We start from the raw sequence: 20,414 nt of genomic DNA, 5'->3' as shown, positions 1-20,414 counted from the left end.
TGGCCTCTGCTGTTTGGCAGATTGAGCTTTTTCTCTTGCTTGATGCTGTCTGTCTCCAGAAGCCTCTCACCATGATCGATAGCTCCAAGAAGCAGCAACAGGGCTTCCCGGAGATTTTAGCTGCTGGCGATTTCGAGCCACTAAAAGAAAAGGAATGCCTTGAAGGGAGCAACCAGAAAAGTCTCAAGGAAGGTCAGTCTGTCTGTGGACAGGGGCAGAGCTGCCAAATTCATACTCTCGTCAGCCAGGCTGAGCGTGTGTCTGCTTCCCATGCCGTGTATCTGCTCTCCGTCCACTCCCGTACCTTACGCGCTCTAAGTTCTTTGAAATGAAAGCTTAATGCTGTTCTTGGTAGCTCTTTCTGAAGATTCATTAACTGACAGGACTCCAGGGGGGTAGCAGTAATTGATAGAGTAAGGGGACTTACGAGGCCAGTCCTCATTTCGGTGAAATCCTGCCAGGTTCGTTTTGTCGATTTTCTCATGTCCTCTAATTTTTTTTGCTTCCCCCCACCTCACTTTAGGAGAGGCCATTTCCTTTTCAGTGTTATGCAGAACCCTGCTTCTTGTACATTGACGAACACGTAGTTCCAGGGAAATGATTTCTTTTTCCAATTAACATGTTTATGCTTTTTATTGTTTAAAAGCAGGAAGGTAGCTAGCTCTTTCTTAATTGTATCTTTAAATGATTGGTTCAATTGGTTATAATGCACATTGCACCATCACTTTGTTTTGTTTTTTAGGCACATTGCGTAGGTTTGTGGTTTTTTTAACAAAGCAAAGAGTAAGCTTAAGAATGCTGTCAGTGATTGTTAGTGGCCACCATGCAGGTACCTCCCTGACTGATTTAAGAAAATGTCCAAAGTTCTGGGCACTGCTGTCCTGTGTCCTGGTACACTGAAGTGTGGCAAGACCAGTGCCCAGTGTGCTTTACTACAGCAGCTGGAGACCAGGGACCACGGAGTAAGAAATTCAGAATCTTCAGAGAATAAGTTTTTTCTGAATTTGAGATATGAAAGTCACCCCTCTCGATGCTTGTTTAATTTGAAATTTGATTTTCTAGTGTTCTTTTGGGGGAAAACACCCCCACAATAACCATCAGCTGCCCCCTCACCTCTCCACTGGCTCTTCCTCATCTTCTGGAGACCCAGACAGTAAATATAGTTATCTGCCCAAGCAGCAGTTTGAGCTTCTTCCAAAATGATATTCCTTCTTTTCTTTTTCATACATTTAGAAAAGGAGAATGTGGTGACGGATTGTTGCATATTTGAACAATAAGAAGGAACGATAGTTGTTTTCTTATTGGAGATGAACTTCTTTTGGGTACTGGTTGAAAAAAACATGTAGATGGAAACAAAGGACACACAATGAAGTATCAATAGCTGCTGCCAGGAACCAGACGGCGGGGTTGCCCCCGCTCGTGCACTGCAGATCTTCTTGTAGACTCCAGTAAAATCAACACCGGTAGAGCTTCTAGGGCACGTTCTAGAGACTCACTGAGGAGAACTTAATTTTTTTTAATCATTAACTTAAAAAGGGGATTATCTATGTATCATTGAAGTCAAGTTCTAGTGTTAAGCTCCTATTAACATCATAAATTTTTAACAATTTTTACGCTACTTGAAAAACTGGGAAAAGTGGAGGAAAATGCAATTGGAGAAATAAAAAGATGTTACAACAACAGTATGATAAGGCGTGTAGAGAGCAAGAATTAAAAATATAAAAACAGGGTAGGAGAATTATCAACAGGAACAGCGAAACTGCCTTGAGATGATTACATAATGTATCGATTCTTTCCCTAACAGTTGTGACCATGCTTTGAATTTATACATGTGCTGTAGTATAATGTCACAGAGCAAGAGCATGGACTCTGAAGTGAGATATACTTGGGATCAAATCCCATTTTCTAGCTCTGTGACCCTAGACAAGTTCACTGCTCTGAGCCTTAATTTCCTCCTTTGTACAATGAAGATAAACAATACCTACTTCATAGTGTCTTTATGAGATACCAAGTTTCATGCCAGTTTGCCATCCCTCTTCTTATTTTTTTAACCCTTTGTTACTTTTTCCATTTAAAATTTAATTTTTAAAATCTTGTGTATATTGACAAAGTAGAGAAGTATTTATATATCTTACTGTCATGTAAATTCATCAGTATAAAGAGGTGTACAGGGAGAGAACTTTGATATTTTTAAACACTCCACAGAAATGACTGGATGATAAAATTCATCTACCTCACCACAGTTGCACTGAACTAGGCTTCGCTTTCTATCTCAACAGACTGTATTTCTACTTATTTTTTGCTAGCGATAGGGCTGGGTGGGGGGAAGATTTCAAAGGTGATCTGTTACCTCAAAGGTAGTGACACCGAAAGAGGATTAGATCTGAGTTTAATTAGAACAGAAAAAAATAGAAATTTTGCAGAAAGCTACTTTTTTTCCTTGGTGTCCTCTGAAAATGACTACGTTCCTTTGCAGGGTTGAACTCCTGGAATTCAGTGTGTCACAGGCACTGCCTGCAGATGAGCACCAGCAGTGACCTTATCAGACTCGGGACAGGCCACTGCTGAGCTTCTGCTGCTGCTAGGTCCTGGGTCATATGTCAGTTTTATTAATCTGTGAAAGCTTATTGATACGGCAGCAATGTTCAAACACTAAAATGCCCCAGAGTCTAATTAGATCCTATTGTCAAAAGACAAATTTCTGACTATTTAGTCATGTCTATGGTTTATGCCTCATGTGAAGGGATACTAATTTAAAATACTATCTTTCACATGAAGAATATTTGGTGTTCCACTCATTTGTGGCAGTGTCTGAATCAAAAGTTTTCAGGTCATGAAGGAAGGATAGATTTTGGTCCATTCCATTCTAACCGTAGTGACACAGCCGGGTCTCTGGCGTTTGTGATGGTGTCTGCTGCGAGGGGTGGGAGGTCTCTGCTTCTCAAGTAGTTGCTGTAGTTCTTGCTTATTTGGGGACATTTTAGAATGCCTGTTATTGTTGACAGTGCTAATTAGCTGAAATTATTATTAGGGGGAAAAACAGATTTTGTAAGCAGATAATCATAGGTTTCAAAATTTATGTGACACCTTAACAAGAAAATTTAGTAATACCTGTTGAAAATTTAAGGGAAAAATGTTCCAAGTGTCAACCACCTGTGAATAGTTGTCACCACATACCAGAGAATTCTTTGGATAATAAAGCGTATCTCCTCACAGTTTTGTTAATGCTTATATAAACTTTTTGATAAATACCAACCCACATATATAATTGGAGAATTTAATTATTTTCTGCTTCAGGTGAGAAATAATAAATGTCATGAATTCTGATCAACTTCAAAATAGGACATTTTCCTTAGACTAGTTTCTTTTGTCAAAGCAGCAGTAGGGAATCTCACCTTTTGACTTATGCACAAAAGGTTTAGAACATTTTTTAATAGCGCTCATCACAGATGAGATTTAAATTTAATTTCTGGTTCTAACAACTAAAGGATATTACACATCACTGACTTGACAACTTAACAAATTAATAATCATGAAACTTGAGGGAAAAATCAAATAAATTGAGATGTTTACTTCAGATAAGTGGTTTAATATGAAGCGTTATTGAGACAATGAATCATAATGCCAGTGCTACCAGCTAGTTATAGCCCATATTTATCAAAGACAAAATGGTAGCAAATCAATGTAAAGAGGAAAAATTGATGTTCAATATACAGAGCTCTCTAATGGTAAAAATGAAACACCAGAGAAAGAAAACTGGCTTGTGTATTAATTACTTTGACTAAATTACCTGCTCTGACAGACAGCCCCCAAACTCAGTGTTTTAACCGATCAAAGCGCATTTCTTGCTCAAAACATAGTCCCAGGTGGGTTGGGCAGCTATCCTAGTCAGCTGTCCTCTAAGAAATGACTCAGGGATCTGGGCTCCTTTTATTGTGTGGCTCAGCTGTGGCTGGTGGGGAAAAGAGCTACTGCTTTGGGGAACCACATTCCCAATTCTGTCATAGACTGGCTAGTAACAGTTGCGACAAAGCATGTGGAAGTTTGTGGCAGACTGCATCACAGACAGCGGCGTGGATTAATGGGGTGCGCTGGGACATGGCTATAGGAGATGTGTGTGTGGGAAAAATGCACATTTGTCTGAGACGTTCTGAGCAGTTCAACCTAGGGAAAATAGACTAAATAAATACCTTTATTAAAGCACCAAAACTTTTCTAAGTGACAAATTATCTCATACATACTCTACCTGCACTGTCCATTAGCCTCATATGGCTGTTCAGATTTACATTTAAAATCATTAAAAATGAAGTAAAATTTTTAAAAATTTACCTCCTCAGCCACATTCTCCACATTTCAGTTACTCAGACGCCACACCTGGTTAGTGGCTTCTGTATAGAACCATGCAGATTATAAAACATTTCCATCACTGCTGGACATTCTCTTGGAAAGCTGCTCACCCCAGCTTTGCAGGTCCAGAGTCTCTTAAAACCCAATCCCTGTGCCATTTCCTAAAGAAAGTCACCTGATCCTATCAGCCAAAAATAATTTCTTCTCTATCATATACTCCCAGTAACTTGCTCTGCATCTTTTTATGGCATGTCACCTTTTGCTACTGTGGTATGTGTCTGTACTGTCTTCACTATTAGATCATAATATTTCTTGGAGATACTGTCATTGTTTGGATGATTTTTATACCTCACTCCCAGTGTCCTGCATCTCAAAGACACATTACTATTATGCAATAAGTATTTGAAGAATATTATACCCCTCTCTGCCTTCTTAAACAATATAGTTTGAACTGTTACCTTCAGATATTATTTAAAATTCAATTATAAATTAATGGCTAACCCAAAACGTAATGCATTGGTGCCTTAAGTCATTGTTGAGGTGTATAAAACCATTTGCCCATGCACAGAATGATCCCTAGATCATTACTAGATTTCTAGAATCATTGTTTATTATTTGATTTTTGTCATCTGCCACGTTCGGCTGCTTTTCCCTTTTCTGACCTGCTGCTTCTAATCTTCCAAGTAAGCAACAAATAAACAAAATGTAATAGTGGAATCCTGATTCTGTTGTTGATTCAACTAAAATTTATTGAGTCATACTGGGAGAAGCAGACAAATAAGCAGTTAAAATAGAGAATGCTACCGAGCCTTCTTCTATAAGTAAAGCACGTGAACTTTGCAGCATCTATTTTTATTTCTTTGGGAATTTCTTCTTTCTTTGTTTTCTGCCAGTGTTCTACATAATTAAAAGTGTTGTACAAGTGAGGTATTGCTAAATTAATGGTTTTTTTAAAGATAAATTTGAAGTGTAAGATACGGTCCTTAAAATAAATTCAAATAACATACAGGTATGAAGGAAAAAGTAGAAGATTCTTTTTCCCAGATGTAATTCAGTGTCTTTTAAAAATGGGTATATGCTGCCTTTGAGATGAAATTGTATAATTTAACTTTTTATTGGAAATAATTTTATTTGGCAGAAATCTGAGTGCTTCTCCACAGCATCATTCTAGAGGTTGTAAACCTCTATAAGCAATGGCATTCAAGGAGCTCACAGCCTGCAAAGTGGGAAACTGAATGATAATATAGAAGTTAAAATACACACACACACAAAAGAGATAGCAGAAGAAACCTCTATGTGCTTTGGTCCAAATGACTGAGGATCACAGACTGAGCTCCAGGTGTCTCTCTTGTGCTTCAGACCTGCACGGTCATCTACATCCCTGACGGCTCCAGTAGGCCCCTTACTTCTTCCCATGAAACACATTCCTCCAGGGTTTCCTGTCTCTCGGTCAGTGGCACCTCTGTCCCCCCATTAGCTCACGGCAGGAACCCAAAATGGGAGTGATCCCTGACACCTTCCTTGACCTTCTCCTCATAGCCTGTCACCAAATCTGGTTATCGAATCTGTCAATTCTACCTCAGAAATATTTCATTTCTCAACAGCACTGTTTCACCACAGCCCCACCCTTATCCAGGTCCCCTTCCTCAAATAGAATCTCAACAGGAATCTACTCAAGCAGAGATAGAGCTGCCCAGCTGATCTCCGCCTACACTCTGGCCGCCTTCAGCAAGTGAGGCCCTGCCTCTGTGCTACTCCTCTCTCCCTCCGCAGCTGTTCTCTCCCAGAACGCCTCTCCCTGCCCACCCATCCCCACCCCATTGGCCCGAACAACTGCAGCTCATCCTTTGATCTGCATCATCATGCACAGTTGCTCTGACATTAGGATTGCACACAAGTTGTGTCACAAGTTCTCTGTTCTCCTTATGTTTTTGTGGGCAAATTGGCACATGTGTGTGTAGGTATACATATATAACATTGAACAACGTGGGAGTTAAGGGCGCCGGCCTCCCACCCCGCTGCCATGCGCAGTCAGAAATCTGAGTACTGCTCTCCCTGCCTCAGAAACAAAGGAATTGACAAATGACTCAACCAAGGGCAGGAAACCAAAACAGTTTGGGTAGAATCAGGACTCAGACCCTAATTCTTTTGACTCCACATATCGTGATCTCTAATCAAACACAAACTTTTCCCCCGCTTAGTTAAAAATGTGTAAAATGAAAATACAGGTACTGTACTTATTGAAAAAAAGTCCACATGTAAGTGGACCTGTGCATTTCAAAGCCGCGTTGTTCAAGAGTCAAGTGTGTGTGTGTGTGTGTGTGTGTGTGTGTGTGTGTGTGTGTGTGTGTCCCATTCCTGAATCCACAAAATGGGAAGAAAAACCAAGATATTGAGCCAGGATCAAATGACCTCAAGAGAGTAGCATGTGCTTACTATTCTGGGAAAAACTGGAGGTAAATAATATTCCACTATTTTCCTGTTTCATTGTTAATTGTCTTTTTATTCAGAGAAGCTGCCTTAGGAATTTACACTAAGGCATTTCAGAATCTTTTAAACAACGTACATTTTCCCAATTTAGAGGGATTAGGAAAGAGCTTTAAGCTGTCAGCACAACGCATATATATGGAATCTAAAAAAAATGGTACTGATGAACCTAGTGGCAGGGCAGGAATAAAGACACAGATGAAGAGAACAGACTTGAGGACACAGTGGGGAAGGGTAAGCTGGGATGAAGTGAAAGAGTGGCATGGACATATATACACTACCAAATGTAAAACTGATAGCTAGTGGGAAGCAGCTGCATAGCACAGGGAGATCAGCTTGGTGCTTTGTGACCACCTAGAGGGGTGGGATAGGGAGGGTGGGAGGGAGACACAAGAGGGAGGGGATATGGGGATATACGTATGCATATAGCTGATTCACTTTGTTGTACAACAGAAACTAACACAACACTGTAAAGCAATTATACTCCAATAAAGATTTAAAAAAAAAAAGCTGTCAGCACCTCTGCCTATGGCTGCACACTGAAATTCTAATGCAGCAGTGAAACGTAGACTTTTTGATTACCCCCCAAATAAGAAAAATAAACATTATCTTCTTTTGGAAACATGGAAGGTTAAGAAATCTAGACATTCAGGTATAGAACCAGCATGGTCCTACAGATTAAAAATTAATTGTCTGAAAAAAGAAATCAAGTTTTTTTTAAATCTCTTTACATTGCTGGTGATCAGGCATTAAGTGGATGATTTTACTTTTGCAGTGCCTATTATTTGTGTTATACTTCCATTTATTCCACTGTGTAATTTATTTCCACTGCTTTTTAACCAAGTGAGATTTTTTTAGATGCACATAGGTATGTATAATATCTTTCTGTATGTCTGCCACAGGCTAACGTTGTCCCTGCCATTCTGTACCAGGTCCCCTGGCTTGACATCACGTTGTCATACCATGAGAAGCATACTTAATTCATTCCAACTTTTGACAAAAAGGAGAGGGGAATTTGTGTGAAGGTATGATCAGTTTAAAGAAACATGCCCCATTTTTAGCAGCCTGTTTCCATGGAAACAAGCAGCAGCCAACCACAGAGTTATCAAAGTACCTGTAAATTTCCAAGGGCTGAGTGTTGAAAACATTGTCTTCCTGACCTCATGGTGCAGATTAATGCAGGAAACCTGCAGTGCATTAGCCTGAACTGCTAGCATTTTTAGTTTTTACTTCATTTTTGCTCTTTAATTCGTAATAGAGGGTAAATGCTGCATTCTTGACGGTGACCTCCCTACCAGCAAGGGACAGTGGTTTAGAATTCCAGTTGGTTATCACCTGCGTCTTCCTCCACACCCCTCACCCCAGTGGACTTCAAAGGATGCTGTAGACTTTCTGATATTGGATGAAAGGCAGTATTTCCTAGGTAGTCTAAGGCCTAACTTTCAAACACTGATTTGCATAGTTTTTTTTTAAATTAACTTAATGTTGTCTCTCCTTTTCCTAAGTGGAAAATAATCATAATATAAAAATTCCTGATCAGAATGCTCTTTGCGCTCGGTAGTATCAGAGGTTTAGATTTATGTGCATACTGTGTTAACTCTGCTTTTGCTTCAGACAGGAGTGTTGACGGGAGTTTGCTTAATCAGTGCAGATAGCATGGCTCTTATAGGACAAACCGCCATTTTATCTTTGGCCTCTTTGCATTTCATTATTTTAAACTACTTGAAGAAGAACCTTATTTTATAATTGGCAAATTAGACCCCTGAAAATACAACCAAAAGTCTGTAATCTTCGGTTGCTACTTTTTATCATCTATGAGAGTGCTTAAGTGCTTATACACTTCTCTAATGCAACCTAAATTTCACATTAACTGTAAATGGAGATGAAAAGAAATTACTGTCTACCAGTTTTTCATGCTCTTCTTTACTCCGCTGCCCTTAGTGTTCCCTTTTTCAGTCTTCTTTTATCCTTCAAAACAATATAATTAGATTTTGTCTTCTGTTCTACCACCAACATCAATTCAGAAATACCTGAAGCCTCCAATTCATACAACTAAGCAAGACAAGTGTTGGTTCTGTCCCATGATAATCACTTGCCCGTACAAAATCCTCTTGGTGATTTATTCTTAAATTTGGCTAGAATTCTTTTTCCTTAGAAAATAGTAACTCAGTTATGTACTTGTAAGTATACCGTGCAAAATTAAGTAAAACATGTTTATTAAAACTTCTATATGGTGAGCATTGTAGAAGGTGCTAGAATATAAGGATGAGATCTAGAAGGGGAATTAGAGGCCCCCAAGAAACCAACAAAACCTAGAATTTGGTGTGACAAGGAATATGATATAATATATAGCTGTTATTGTAGTTATCAAATCCTTAAAAGATGAAGTCACCGTTGGTGGTTAATGGAATTATGATGGTGAGGGGGGCTAGCTAGCGATGGGTGGGAAATAAGAAATTTGATTATTGAGTAATTAGTTTCTTAAAGTCAGTTGCTCTGCCAACTGTTCCATTTTTTCTATTGAGGTAAAATTCACACAACATAAAATTAACCATTTTAAGTGAACGATTCAGGGGCATTTAATGTATTCACAGTGTTGTGCAAGTACACCTGTACCTAGTTCCAAGACATTTTCATCAGCCCAAGAAAAAACCCTGTAGCCATTAAGCAGTGACTTCCCCCCAGTTCCAGGTAGCCACCAATCTGAGCTCTGTCTCTGTGTATTTACCAATTCTGGATGTTTCACATCTATGGAATCATATATATGACGTTTTGCCATCTGGCTTCTTTCACTTAGCGTAATGTTTTTCAAGTTCGTCCGTGTTGTGGCTTATATAGTACTTGATTTCTTTTTATGGCTGAATAATATTCCACTGTATGGATGGACCAGGATTTGTTTATTCATCTGTTGATGACATTTGGACTGTTCCACCTTTTGGCTGTTGTGAATAGTGCTGCTGTGAACATGGGTGTACATGTGTGTGTTTGAGTACCTGTTTTAACTTCTTTTCAGTTCACCTAGAAGTGGAATTGCTGGGCTGCAACTGTTCCTAACTAAAATTTTATATAATGAGCTTGAGAAAGAACTGCCAAATGTTCTAATTTTGTATCTTCTGGTCTTTTTCTCTGATGAAATGATATCGTTCACAGCCAGTGAGTGACTCGCCGTTTCCTAACTGACTTCTCTCCCCCAAGCTGTTGCCATTATTAGTTGGAGCATGTCAAGACAAAATAACCATGTTTCTCTTTTCAACTTGTTCTTCACAGTCTGCAATGATTATTTCAAACTCCCTCACTAGCCTCAAAACTGACGTTTCCTTCATTCATCTCACTTTGAAAAGATGACCTTTCTTCCTCCTTCTCTGAGAAAATAAAAGCCATCATCTGGGAACTCTCTGGACGTCCCAGACCACATCTATAAACCTATCTGCAGCTGTATCCAATCCTCATTGCCTTCCTGTCATGATAGAGGAAGTGTCTCTTAACAAGGTTGTTCTTGTTTGCTCTGAATCCCCTCCCCTTCAAGGGATCTGCTACCTCTTATTCTCTCCCTTATTCTCATTCATATTCATTCATTCCCATTCTCTCCCTTCTCTCCCCTCCCCTTTTCTCTCTCGCTCTTCATCGCTTGTAAACCTGTTCAGGTAATTTCCAACCTGAAGTTCCACACCCCTCAAGCTTTCACCTCTCTCCTACCTTCCTGGGCAACATCTTTTTTTTTTTTTTTTTTTTTTTTTTGCGGTACGCGGGCCTTTCACTGTTGTGGTCTCTTCTGTTGCGGAGCACAGGCTCCGGACGCACAGGCTCAGCGGCCATGGCTCACGGGCCCAGCCGCTCCACGGCATGTGGGATCTTCCCGGACTGGGGCACGAACTCGTGTCCCCTGCATCGGCAGGCGGACTCTGAACCACTGCGCCACCAGGGAAGCCCCCTGGGCAACATCTTGAAAGCATTGTTTCCATTACTGTCATTCTTACTCTTACCCCTCCCTAACCTCTTCCAGCCTGATTTCCATCCATCACTCCAAAAAGCAGCTCCTTCATGTATTACAACAGCAGCATTGGACCCAGTTGGTCGTGACCCCTTTCTAGAAACACTTTTATACACACTCTCCAGGCTCCTCCTCCTCCTTTGGCAGCTTCCTCTCACTTCCTTTTTTGGACCTTCATCCCCTATCTGACCTATAAAAATGGGCTTTTAATTGTTGGATTTCCTAGGAACTTGGTCCTGTGCTTCTTCTTGCCTCCTCTTTCTATATTCTCTACCTTGGCAAACTCCCATAGCTTCAGATACTACATAAGTGACAACTTCCAAATTTTAGCCTCCTGCCAAGAGCTACCTTCTGAAATCTGGACCCATAGAGCCAGTTGTCGCTTTGACATCTCAGCTTCTAATTCAGACATGTCCAAGACTGAACTCCCTAAATGGCCATGATGTATTGTTTATTGAGTCAGTGGTCCACCCACGTGCTTAAGCCAGAAACCCAGGCATCGTCTTTATCTTTTCTCCTTCAAACACAACATCCAGTCCCTCAGCACACAGTGTTGATTTTGTTCTAAGTATTTCTCAGATCTGTCTATTACATCTCTCAGCTGTGTTGGAATTGAAGAAAAAAGAATGAGAAGTCTTAAGTTTATTAGGTTTCTGTCCTGGAACATGAGAAAAATTCTACCAAATTTATAAATAAATATGTGGTTTACAAGAGAAAGCTTAACCTGAGCTTCTGACAACCACTGTAAATATCTCTGCATTCAGTCAAAAACCCAGCCCCATCACTTTCACTAATTCTTTTGATATCTATTGGTCCCTTACTGCTTAATAGTTATTTCAAATTTTACTATTATTTTGGCATAATATTGCTGATAGCCTTAGGTAAGAGTAAGTGATCTTTGTTTCTGAATTTAAAATTACCTTAAAGCATGATGATGTATATTATGGGGAAGGGATGAACAGAAAGGTCCTCTCTCTTGCCTTGTAAGTGAGGATATAGATTGGTACAACCATTTGGATTGCAAAGGGTCCCTATCAAAATTTTCAGTGTGTGTGTGTGTGTATTTTGTGTGTGTGTGTGTGTGTGTGTGTGTATATATATCTTTAAGTGTTTATACATACACATACACACACACGATGACACAAAATGAAGATAATCACTGCAGCATTGTTAATAATAACAATAATAGCAGGAAATCTAGAAACTTAAATGTATATGATTGATACATCCATATGTTAGATACAGCCACTAAGATAGCCAGAAAGAAGAATGAGCTGGATTTCATGGGTGGTTTTTTTTTAAGCAAATTATCGAACTATGTGAATGGTATGATCCCTCCGCATGTATTTCCTTTGCACATTTTATACTTAACATTGCCAGAATATTCACGAAACATTCTCTAGAGCCATAGAAATTTAATAGTGGTTACCTTTATGGGTGAGGACTGGAGGTCTCTGGTGGGATGGACTGACTTTCATTTTTTTTTTTAATTGAAGTATAGTTGATTTGCAATATTGTGTTAGTTTCAGATATATAGCAAAGTGATTCAGTCATATATTTTTTCAGATTATTTTCCATTATAGGTTATTATAAGCTACTGAATATAGTTCCCTATGCTATACAGTAAATCCTGTTGCTTATCTATTTATTATAGCAGTTTGTATCTGTGTATCTGTTAATCCTGTATATACCACATCTTCTTAAATCAGTCGTCTTGATTGTCACTTGGGTTGTTTCCATATCTTGGCTTTGGGGTGCATGTATCTTTTTGGAATAGTGTTTTCATTTTTTCCGGATACATATGCAGGAGTGGAATTGCTGAATCACATGGTAACTCTGTTTTTAGTTTTTTTAAGGAACCTCCATAATGTTTTCCATAGCAACTGTACCAATTTACATTCCTACCAACATCATACAAGGGTTCTCTTCTCTCCATACCCTCTCCAACATTTATTATTTGTAGACTTGTTATTGTTGTAACTGGCCACGACGTGCAGCTTGTGGGATCTTAGTTCCCTGACCAGGGATTGAACCCTCAGCAGTGAAAGCACAGAGTCTCAACTACTGGACCACCAGGGAATTCCCTGTAGACTTTTTGATGATAGCCATTCTGACCAGTGTGAGGTCGTTGTGGTTTTAATTTGCATTTCTCTAATAATAAGCGATGTTGAACATCTTTTCATGTGCCTGTTGTCTATCTGTATGTCTTCTTTGGAGAAATGTCTATTTAGGTCTTCTGCCCATCTTCTGATTGGGTTGTTTGATTTTTTTTGGTATTGAGTTTTATGAGCTGTTTGTATATTATGGATATTGTTGGTCACATCATTTGCAAATATTTTCTCCCAGTCTGTAGGTTGTGTTTTCATTGTGTTGATCGTTTCCTTTGCTGTGCAAAAGCTTTTAAGTTTGATTAGGTACCATGTGTTTATTTTTGCTTTTGTTTCTTTTGCCTAGGGAGACTGATCTAAGAAAATATCTTTTAAACTTTTTCGGGTTTTTTTGTCTGTGTTGGGTCTTTGTTGCTGCGCGCGGGCTTTCTTTAGTTGCACCAGGTGGGGCTACTCTTCGTTGCGGTGTGCGGGCTTCTCACTGTGGTGGCTTCTCTTGTTATGGAGCACGGGCTCTAGACGTGCGGGCTTCAGTAGTTGTGGCACGTGGGATCAGTAGTTGTGGCCCACGGGCTTAGTTGCTCCATGGCATGTGGGATCTTCCCGCACCAGGGCTCGAACCCGTGTCCCCTGCCTTGGCAGGCAGACTCTTAACTGCTATGCCACCAAGGAAGCCCAAAACATGGATTTTTAAATATAGGTGTTAGTGGTACATATATTGTATATTTCTGAATCCCAGGCTTAGAAGGAAAGCCTTCAGGATGTGACTGCTTACCCTGTGACTACAAAATACCCATTCACAGCAAAGAACTAAAAATATGGGAATCTTTATGGAGTTAAATTTGTTTAATCTTGTTGATGATGGGGAAGCTCAGTATGTTTGATGGTAGGGGGTGTATGGGAAATTTCTGTACCTCCCTCTTGATTTGGTTGTAAACCTAAAACTGCTCTAAAAAAGTTTTTTTTTTTAATCCTTATGGTATTATGTTTGGAGAAAAACGTGGTTATCTTCACGGATTATCTAAAGTAGTAGTAGTAACAATAATAATAACCACCACCAGCTTTTTAAACATTTACTTCTGAGGAACAGGAAAAGTAGTCCATCAGTCTTTTTTTTTTTTTTTTTTTTGCTGTACGCGGGCCTCTCACTGCTGCGGCCTCTCCCGTTGCGGAGCACAGGCTCCGGACACACAGGCTCCGCGGCCATGGCTCGCGGGCCCAGCCGCTCCGCGGCATGTGGGATCTTCCGGGATCGGGGCACGAACCCGTGTCCCCTGCATCGGCAGGCGGACTCTCAACCACTGCGCCACCAGGGAAGCCCTCCATCAGTCTTTTGATACAGATTTTTTCAAGATGTCATTTGCCCCTACCTGATTGAACAAATGCAGTTGTAAACTTTACTGCTGAACTGCTGCTTGATAGAACACTGAAATCAGGGTTGAATGGGGCCCCCAAATGTAACTGTTCTAAGGTATTACTTAGGGGCCAGTTAATCCCTCCTGTATCTAAGTTCAAAAGATAATATGAAGAGGTTGGCTTTTCTAAATTGTCTTGTTTTTATAGGACCAGGCCCCTAAATTAGCACTCTTTAAACAATACATAATAAATTTTTGCCAAAGTACAACTGCTTCATTCTCTTAACTACTCAAACATCTTTAAACAAATTTTTAAAAACTGAAACCAGGGTCTGTTTTTTGCCTAATATTATCTTCAGAGTCAATACATAGTCAATTCTAGAGTATTTTTCAGTTTCCCATCTTTGCTTTTGCCACTGGTTTACCTAGCCTTTACTTGACTGGCTCAGGGTTTTGGGGTGTGTTTTCCTCCCCTCATGATTCTGCAGTTTATTCTATCCAGTGTCCTGTAATTAAATAATATACATTGGATCTTCTCTTTGACTTGCAGGCAGCTGCTCATCCCCACCCCCAAGTCCCGTCCCCACTCATCCCACCCTCCTTCATACCCCATAACTGAAACTAGCTATTTATAAAGAATTTCTTAAGACCATGGCTGCCTGCCATACTGCTTCCCAGAAAGTGTCATTTCTGCCTTGTTTTTGTTATATATGTTCCTCAGATGTCCCCTTGCAAATCCCCTGGCCCAAAACTGTGCTTTGTTTTGGCTTGTTCAACTCATACCAAATTGCTATATGTTATTAAAATGCTGCATAATGTGGGTTTTTTTCTTTAGAGTAAAAAGGCACTTTATGTCATATTATGGAAACATTTCAAACATTCTACTTACAGAAACAAAAGAGAAAAGACATAACTTGGTTCAAAATCAGCTAAAAATTTTGAAGGGGGTGTAAATATTATATGAAAGACATTATTCTATTTTGAGGTTGTTTTTTTTTTTAATATTGGAAACTAATCCTAAAATTTTGCTCTAAAAGCACTTTAATCCATTTAAGATTCAGGGGGAAGGAACTAAGAGATACTTTTTGTGTGTGTGTGTGTGTGGTATGCGGGCCTCTCACTGTTGTGGCCTCTCCCGTTGCGGAGCACAGCCTCCAGACGCGCAGGCTCAGTGGCCATGGCTCGTGGGCCCAGCCGCTCCGTAGCACGCGGGGTCTTCCCGGACCGGGGCACGAATCCGTGTCCCCTACATCAGCAGGTGGACTCTCAACCACTGCACCACCAGGGAAGCCCAGAGTTGATACTTTTTAATTCTAAACTATTTCTGATGATGAATAAGAATGACATTTCCTCTTTGCCATTAGATGAGCTACCTTTCATTTTTCAGAATGGTGGTTAAAATTAAGTTTGTACTTTTCTTGTATTAAAAAAAAGAGCAAGTTGAAAACATTTATGTTGACAGAATATTGTTTTTGTCTATTGTAACAAGGCATAACACTTAAGTAGAATTTTCAAAATTATATGCATTTTTCTTTTTGTTGAAATGTAATCGGAAACCATGAACGTTAGCCCTAAGAAATAATAACACACATCATCTTGGAAAAATTCAAAAATTAATTAAAATTTTTTCTCTAAATGCAACAGATATAAAGTAGTCTGTATCCATGTTTTCACACGTCTACTATAATTTCAAAGATGATGGTTTGCATACGAATTAGTCTCCTTACTTTATGGCCATGCCTTATATGGACCACATAGGGATATTCCTCCTTTTAGGAGTTAAGGAAATAACTAAAAATAAGGAATAAACTTCATACACAAAAAACCCACCATAGCATTAGTTATAGTAGTTGTAAAAGTTGGAAACAACCTAAGTGATAAATAATAGGGGTATATTTAGTAAACTATGCATGTCCACCCAATAGAGTATTTTATGTAGCCATTGAAATAACAAGAATGTTTATCATTGTACAGTGCGATCATAGTATGTAGAAGCAGAGAATCAAAAATTAGCTTAGCTGGGCCTGCCTGGTGGCGCAGTGGTTGAGAACCTGCCTGCTAATGCAGGGGACACGGGTTCGAGCCCTGGTCTGGGAGGAGCCCACATGCCACGGAGCAACTAGGCCCGTGAGCCACAACTACTGAGCCTGCGCGCCTGGAGCCTGTGCTCCGCAACAAGAGAGGCCGCGATAGTGAGAGGCCCGCGCACCACGATGAAGAGTGGCCCCCGCTTGCCACAACTAGAGAAAGCCCTCGCACAGAAACGAAGACCCAACACAGCAAAAATAAATAAATTAATTAATAAACTCCTACCCCCAACATCTTCTTTAAAAAAAAAAAAATTATGCTTAGCTAAGAGACAGAGGAATACACCAGTATGATAACAGTAGTTGTATGTCTCTCTGGTTGATGATATTATTGGTGATTTTCTTTTTTGGTTTCTTCCTCCTCCTTTTTAAAATTTCCTTATTTTCTGTAATGAACATATATCACTCTTTTAATAGGTAAAGAGATTTATTTTCTTTTTAATAAAAAATAAAAACCTTGGACTCAGGCTAGTTAAAAAAGATGTGGCACAAAGGGTAAGCAAATGGCTCTGTAACCTCATCTCCTTCTGTCAGTGGGGGTCCTTTGTGTACCTCTTGTGAGTTTTGTCATCGGGAAACACAGAGCTGTTACAGACTTCTCAGCCTGTGGTAACGGTTTTTGCACAGAGAATACAGTGCTAGCTGTATAATGAGATACGCTGTTAACACCTGTGTGCCACCCCTCCCACCTTTTTGAGAAAATGAAACAGGTTTAACCCCACCCATTTTAAACGTAAGAACTTCTTAGGTCCCTGTATCGGATTATTTTCATTTCTACATGTTTCAAAGATAAAGACATTCTTTGAAAATGTTCAAATGTGAGCAGTCGTAACATGAATTCTATTTCAACACCATTATTACTGTGTCCTTTGTTTTCTGAAAGGAGGTAGCTGCTCACTCACTGAGTGTTTTGAACTCTTTTTTTTTTTTTTCCTTCCAGAATTCTGTAGATTTACATGTTTTCTTTTCTGGCATGTAATTATTTGTTAAGATGGCCATGGAGTTGCTGTATTTTAGTCAGTTTCCTAATGTGTTGGAAGCTATGATGTCAGCCCAGTAGCACAATTTATCAATCCAGCAAGGCACCGGGGGCGAATGCTCTCAGGTCTGTTTTCAGACACAAGGCCATTGCCCCGAGGTTGGCTTCTTAGGCAGCCATACACCACCACCACCCACTGCTGCCACAGGAAAGCAGTGCTGGACCAGCGTCTGGTCTTCTGTTTGTGGCTACAGGAGTGCAGTCTCGTGAACGTGTGCAGAGTATGTCAGGTTTCCAGGGATCAGCCAGCCTACCGGGTTATCCATTGGTCTTAAGAACTGCAACTGTGCAACAGGCCCAGTAGCATTCAGTGATCTGGGCCGTCCTGCCCTCCACACAGACGTGAGTTTGGAGGCTGCAAAGGGAGGAAGAGGGTCTCCAAGGTTAACTTGATAAAGCATCTTGAGATGCTCACATGCCCACAACGGTGAACGCCTCTATGATCGTTAAGAGTCAGGCAGTCTCTATTCAGGGTCTCTTCCCCCTTCACGGTCTGGATAAGCTCTGCCCAGCTCTGGGCAGCTCTAGCTTTCTAGTGTTGTAGGACAGTTAAGCTGCCTGCATCGTTCAAGCCTTGTTCTTCCCGGCCTGGGTGGTCTGCCTTTAAGGGACAGGTATTGCTTGTCATTTATTGTGTTAACTTTTTTTTTTCCACTCATTTGATGAGTGGAAAAGAGTAAAAGGAAGTTTGCTATTGTCCAAAATTATGAGCCTGTACCTATCTTGATAGGTACTTTTTATAACCATTAGTTCTCAGAAGAGCCTCCATCAGGTTGCAAGTGATTGGTTGTATTTGATATGAACGAATACTATAATTGTGTTTTAACATTGACCAAAAGTAGCAATGTACCCAAGTCTCTTGATAGGGCATAGTGCCTTATATTCAACATATTGTGTCCCGTGCTGCCCACCTTTTGGTATAAATGAAGACTAAATCAAGCTCGGTAATCTGCAGTCTTAACAACATGGCTAGTTATTTGCCTCCTCTTCCATTCATGTTCTTCCTAATGTCTGCCTAAAAACAGACCCTCTGGGCCTCCCTGGTGGCGCAGTGGTTGAGAGTCCGCCTGCCGATGCAGGGGATACGGGTTTGTGCCCCGGTCTGGGAGGATCCCATATGCCGCGGAGCGGCTGGGCCCGTGAGCCATGGCCGCTGGGCCTGCGCATCCGGAGCCTGCGCTCCGCAACGGGAGGGGCCACAGCAGTGAGAGGCCCGCATACCGCAAAAAAAAAAAAAAAAAAAAAAAAAAAAAACAGACCCTCTGTTCACAGCTGCTGCTGTTCTTTCCCATGCATGCACCCTGCAGTCACTAACAGACACCTAATACATAGGCTCTTAATGAACATGCCTGGGGAAGGCTGCCTGCCACACCTGCTTTGAGTAATATTTGTAGTGTGAGGATATTGCTACTTGGGAAAATTAATAGGCAGTGAGAGCATTGATTGGGAAGATTATTCTCCCACCTTCGAGCAGTATGAAATAAATAGGATTGATTGTTTTGTCGTGAAGAAAAATGGATGGAAAACACAATGGTTTTGTTTTATTTTAACAATTGGTGGTTGGTGACATGCATTCATTTTGCGTATCACCCTCATGGCAACAGATACCTTCGCACAACAGCATGAAAATGCAATCTCTGGTGAAAGATAATACAGCTGACAGGACTGCCATGAAGGCGCATGAGGGCAGCTGGCCAGCGTACAGTCAGGAGATGCTTCAAGACTAACAAGCTGTTGTCACCATGCTGTTGCGAATGTATCTCTCATTCCAAGATGCCATTCGCCTAGAAATATGTATTGTGTTTGACACATTTGTCTCACTAGTATGGTGCTTTGTTTGTCTTAAACCAAAAAAAGGGCTGTTGATATTTTCATTACCCTTTTTTTTTTTTTAATTTATTTATTTATTTATTTTTGGCTGTGTTGGGTCTTCGTTTCTGTGCAAGGGCTTTCTCTAGTTGTGGCAAGCGGGGGCCACTCTTCATCGCGGTGCTACCCTTTTTATTTTACTTCTTTCTTTGAAGACTCCCGTGGGAGAAAGGAAAAATATTACTGCTAGAGAGTCTGCAACAGACATGGACCACCGTGTTCCAGAAGTGTCAGCCTTTGAACTAGAGATTGTTCTGACCCTTTTCTCCTCTCAGTATTCCCTTTCTTGGTATTCTGCCTCTCGAATATGACCACCTTGATTTCAGACAAGAATTAACTTCGGCATTCATAGAAGAATGTCGGAGTATGCAGGCGTTTGGGTGCTATCAGATCCACAGGTCATCTCCTTGGTTATTTTTGTTCCTAGTAAAGTACAGTGGGAACATACTATTCTCAATAAACTGTAAGTTATCAGGGAAGAGATCTTTGTGTTAGAGCATAATTGATTCAGAGAACCGCAAAACATTTTAATGTGAGAAATGTGCATATATTTTTTGACTCTTAAGTTTTTCTTTTGCTGTGTGTAATAGAATCTTATGTCAGTTGCTTCAGTTCTAAATGGGATGTCAGTGAAGCTTTGTGGCCCCCAAAAGAAGCATATAAAATTTTTTTTCAGTATTAAGTAAAGGACAACATTCATATCTAGCAGTGAATATGAAAATATATTTAAAATATATCTAAGATTGGGCTCTGCTCTGCAGTCAGCACAAGGGCAAGCAAAAAGCAAAGGATATGAGGGCCACAGGCCCTGCATCTTCAGGTCTTGGGGTTAATTGCAAGTAGAAGCCGTATGTGCCTTGGCATTTGAGCCTGGTCCAAGCCAGCCTCATCACGCCCTTGCTAAAAAATTGTCTTCCTTCCCTACCATTTAAGAAATACACAGTTAATTTTTTTTTTCATATTGACAACCCTTAGGCGGACCCTTAATAATCCTAACCTTGGTTTTCATCCATGGTTTGAAAGAAAAATTAAAAATGGAAACTTAAAATTGAACGTAAGGCAAACCAAGGAAAATATTTTTCAAAGTTACTTCATATATTACTCTTTTTTGAAATCAGCTCACTTTCCAGA

The 20,414-nt window shown here is 40.2% G+C and overlaps 1 protein-coding gene across 9 annotated transcripts in view; it reads left to right on the top strand.

The window, feature by feature from the left end:
• MRTFB (myocardin related transcription factor B) overlaps positions 1 to 20,414 on the top strand; it is a 208,566-nt gene that overhangs the window by 131,334 nt on the left and 56,818 nt on the right. The window contains exon 1 of one of the 9 annotated variants that reach the window (XM_060120111.1): positions 9 to 192. The exons of the other annotated variants lie outside the window; for them this stretch is intronic. Within the exon in view, the coding sequence (XP_059976094.1) occupies positions 72 to 192 (121 nt within the window). The 5' untranslated portion in view covers positions 9 to 71. Of the gene's footprint in view, positions 1 to 8; positions 193 to 20,414 lie in introns of those variants that run through there. 9 annotated transcript variants of the gene reach the window in all.

Source organism: Mesoplodon densirostris, chromosome 16 (assembly GCF_025265405.1).
Source record: "Mesoplodon densirostris isolate mMesDen1 chromosome 16, mMesDen1 primary haplotype, whole genome shotgun sequence".
NCBI classification, from domain to species: domain Eukaryota; kingdom Metazoa; phylum Chordata; class Mammalia; order Artiodactyla; family Ziphiidae; genus Mesoplodon; species Mesoplodon densirostris.
This window is presented reverse-complemented; position numbering and strand designations above follow the sequence as displayed.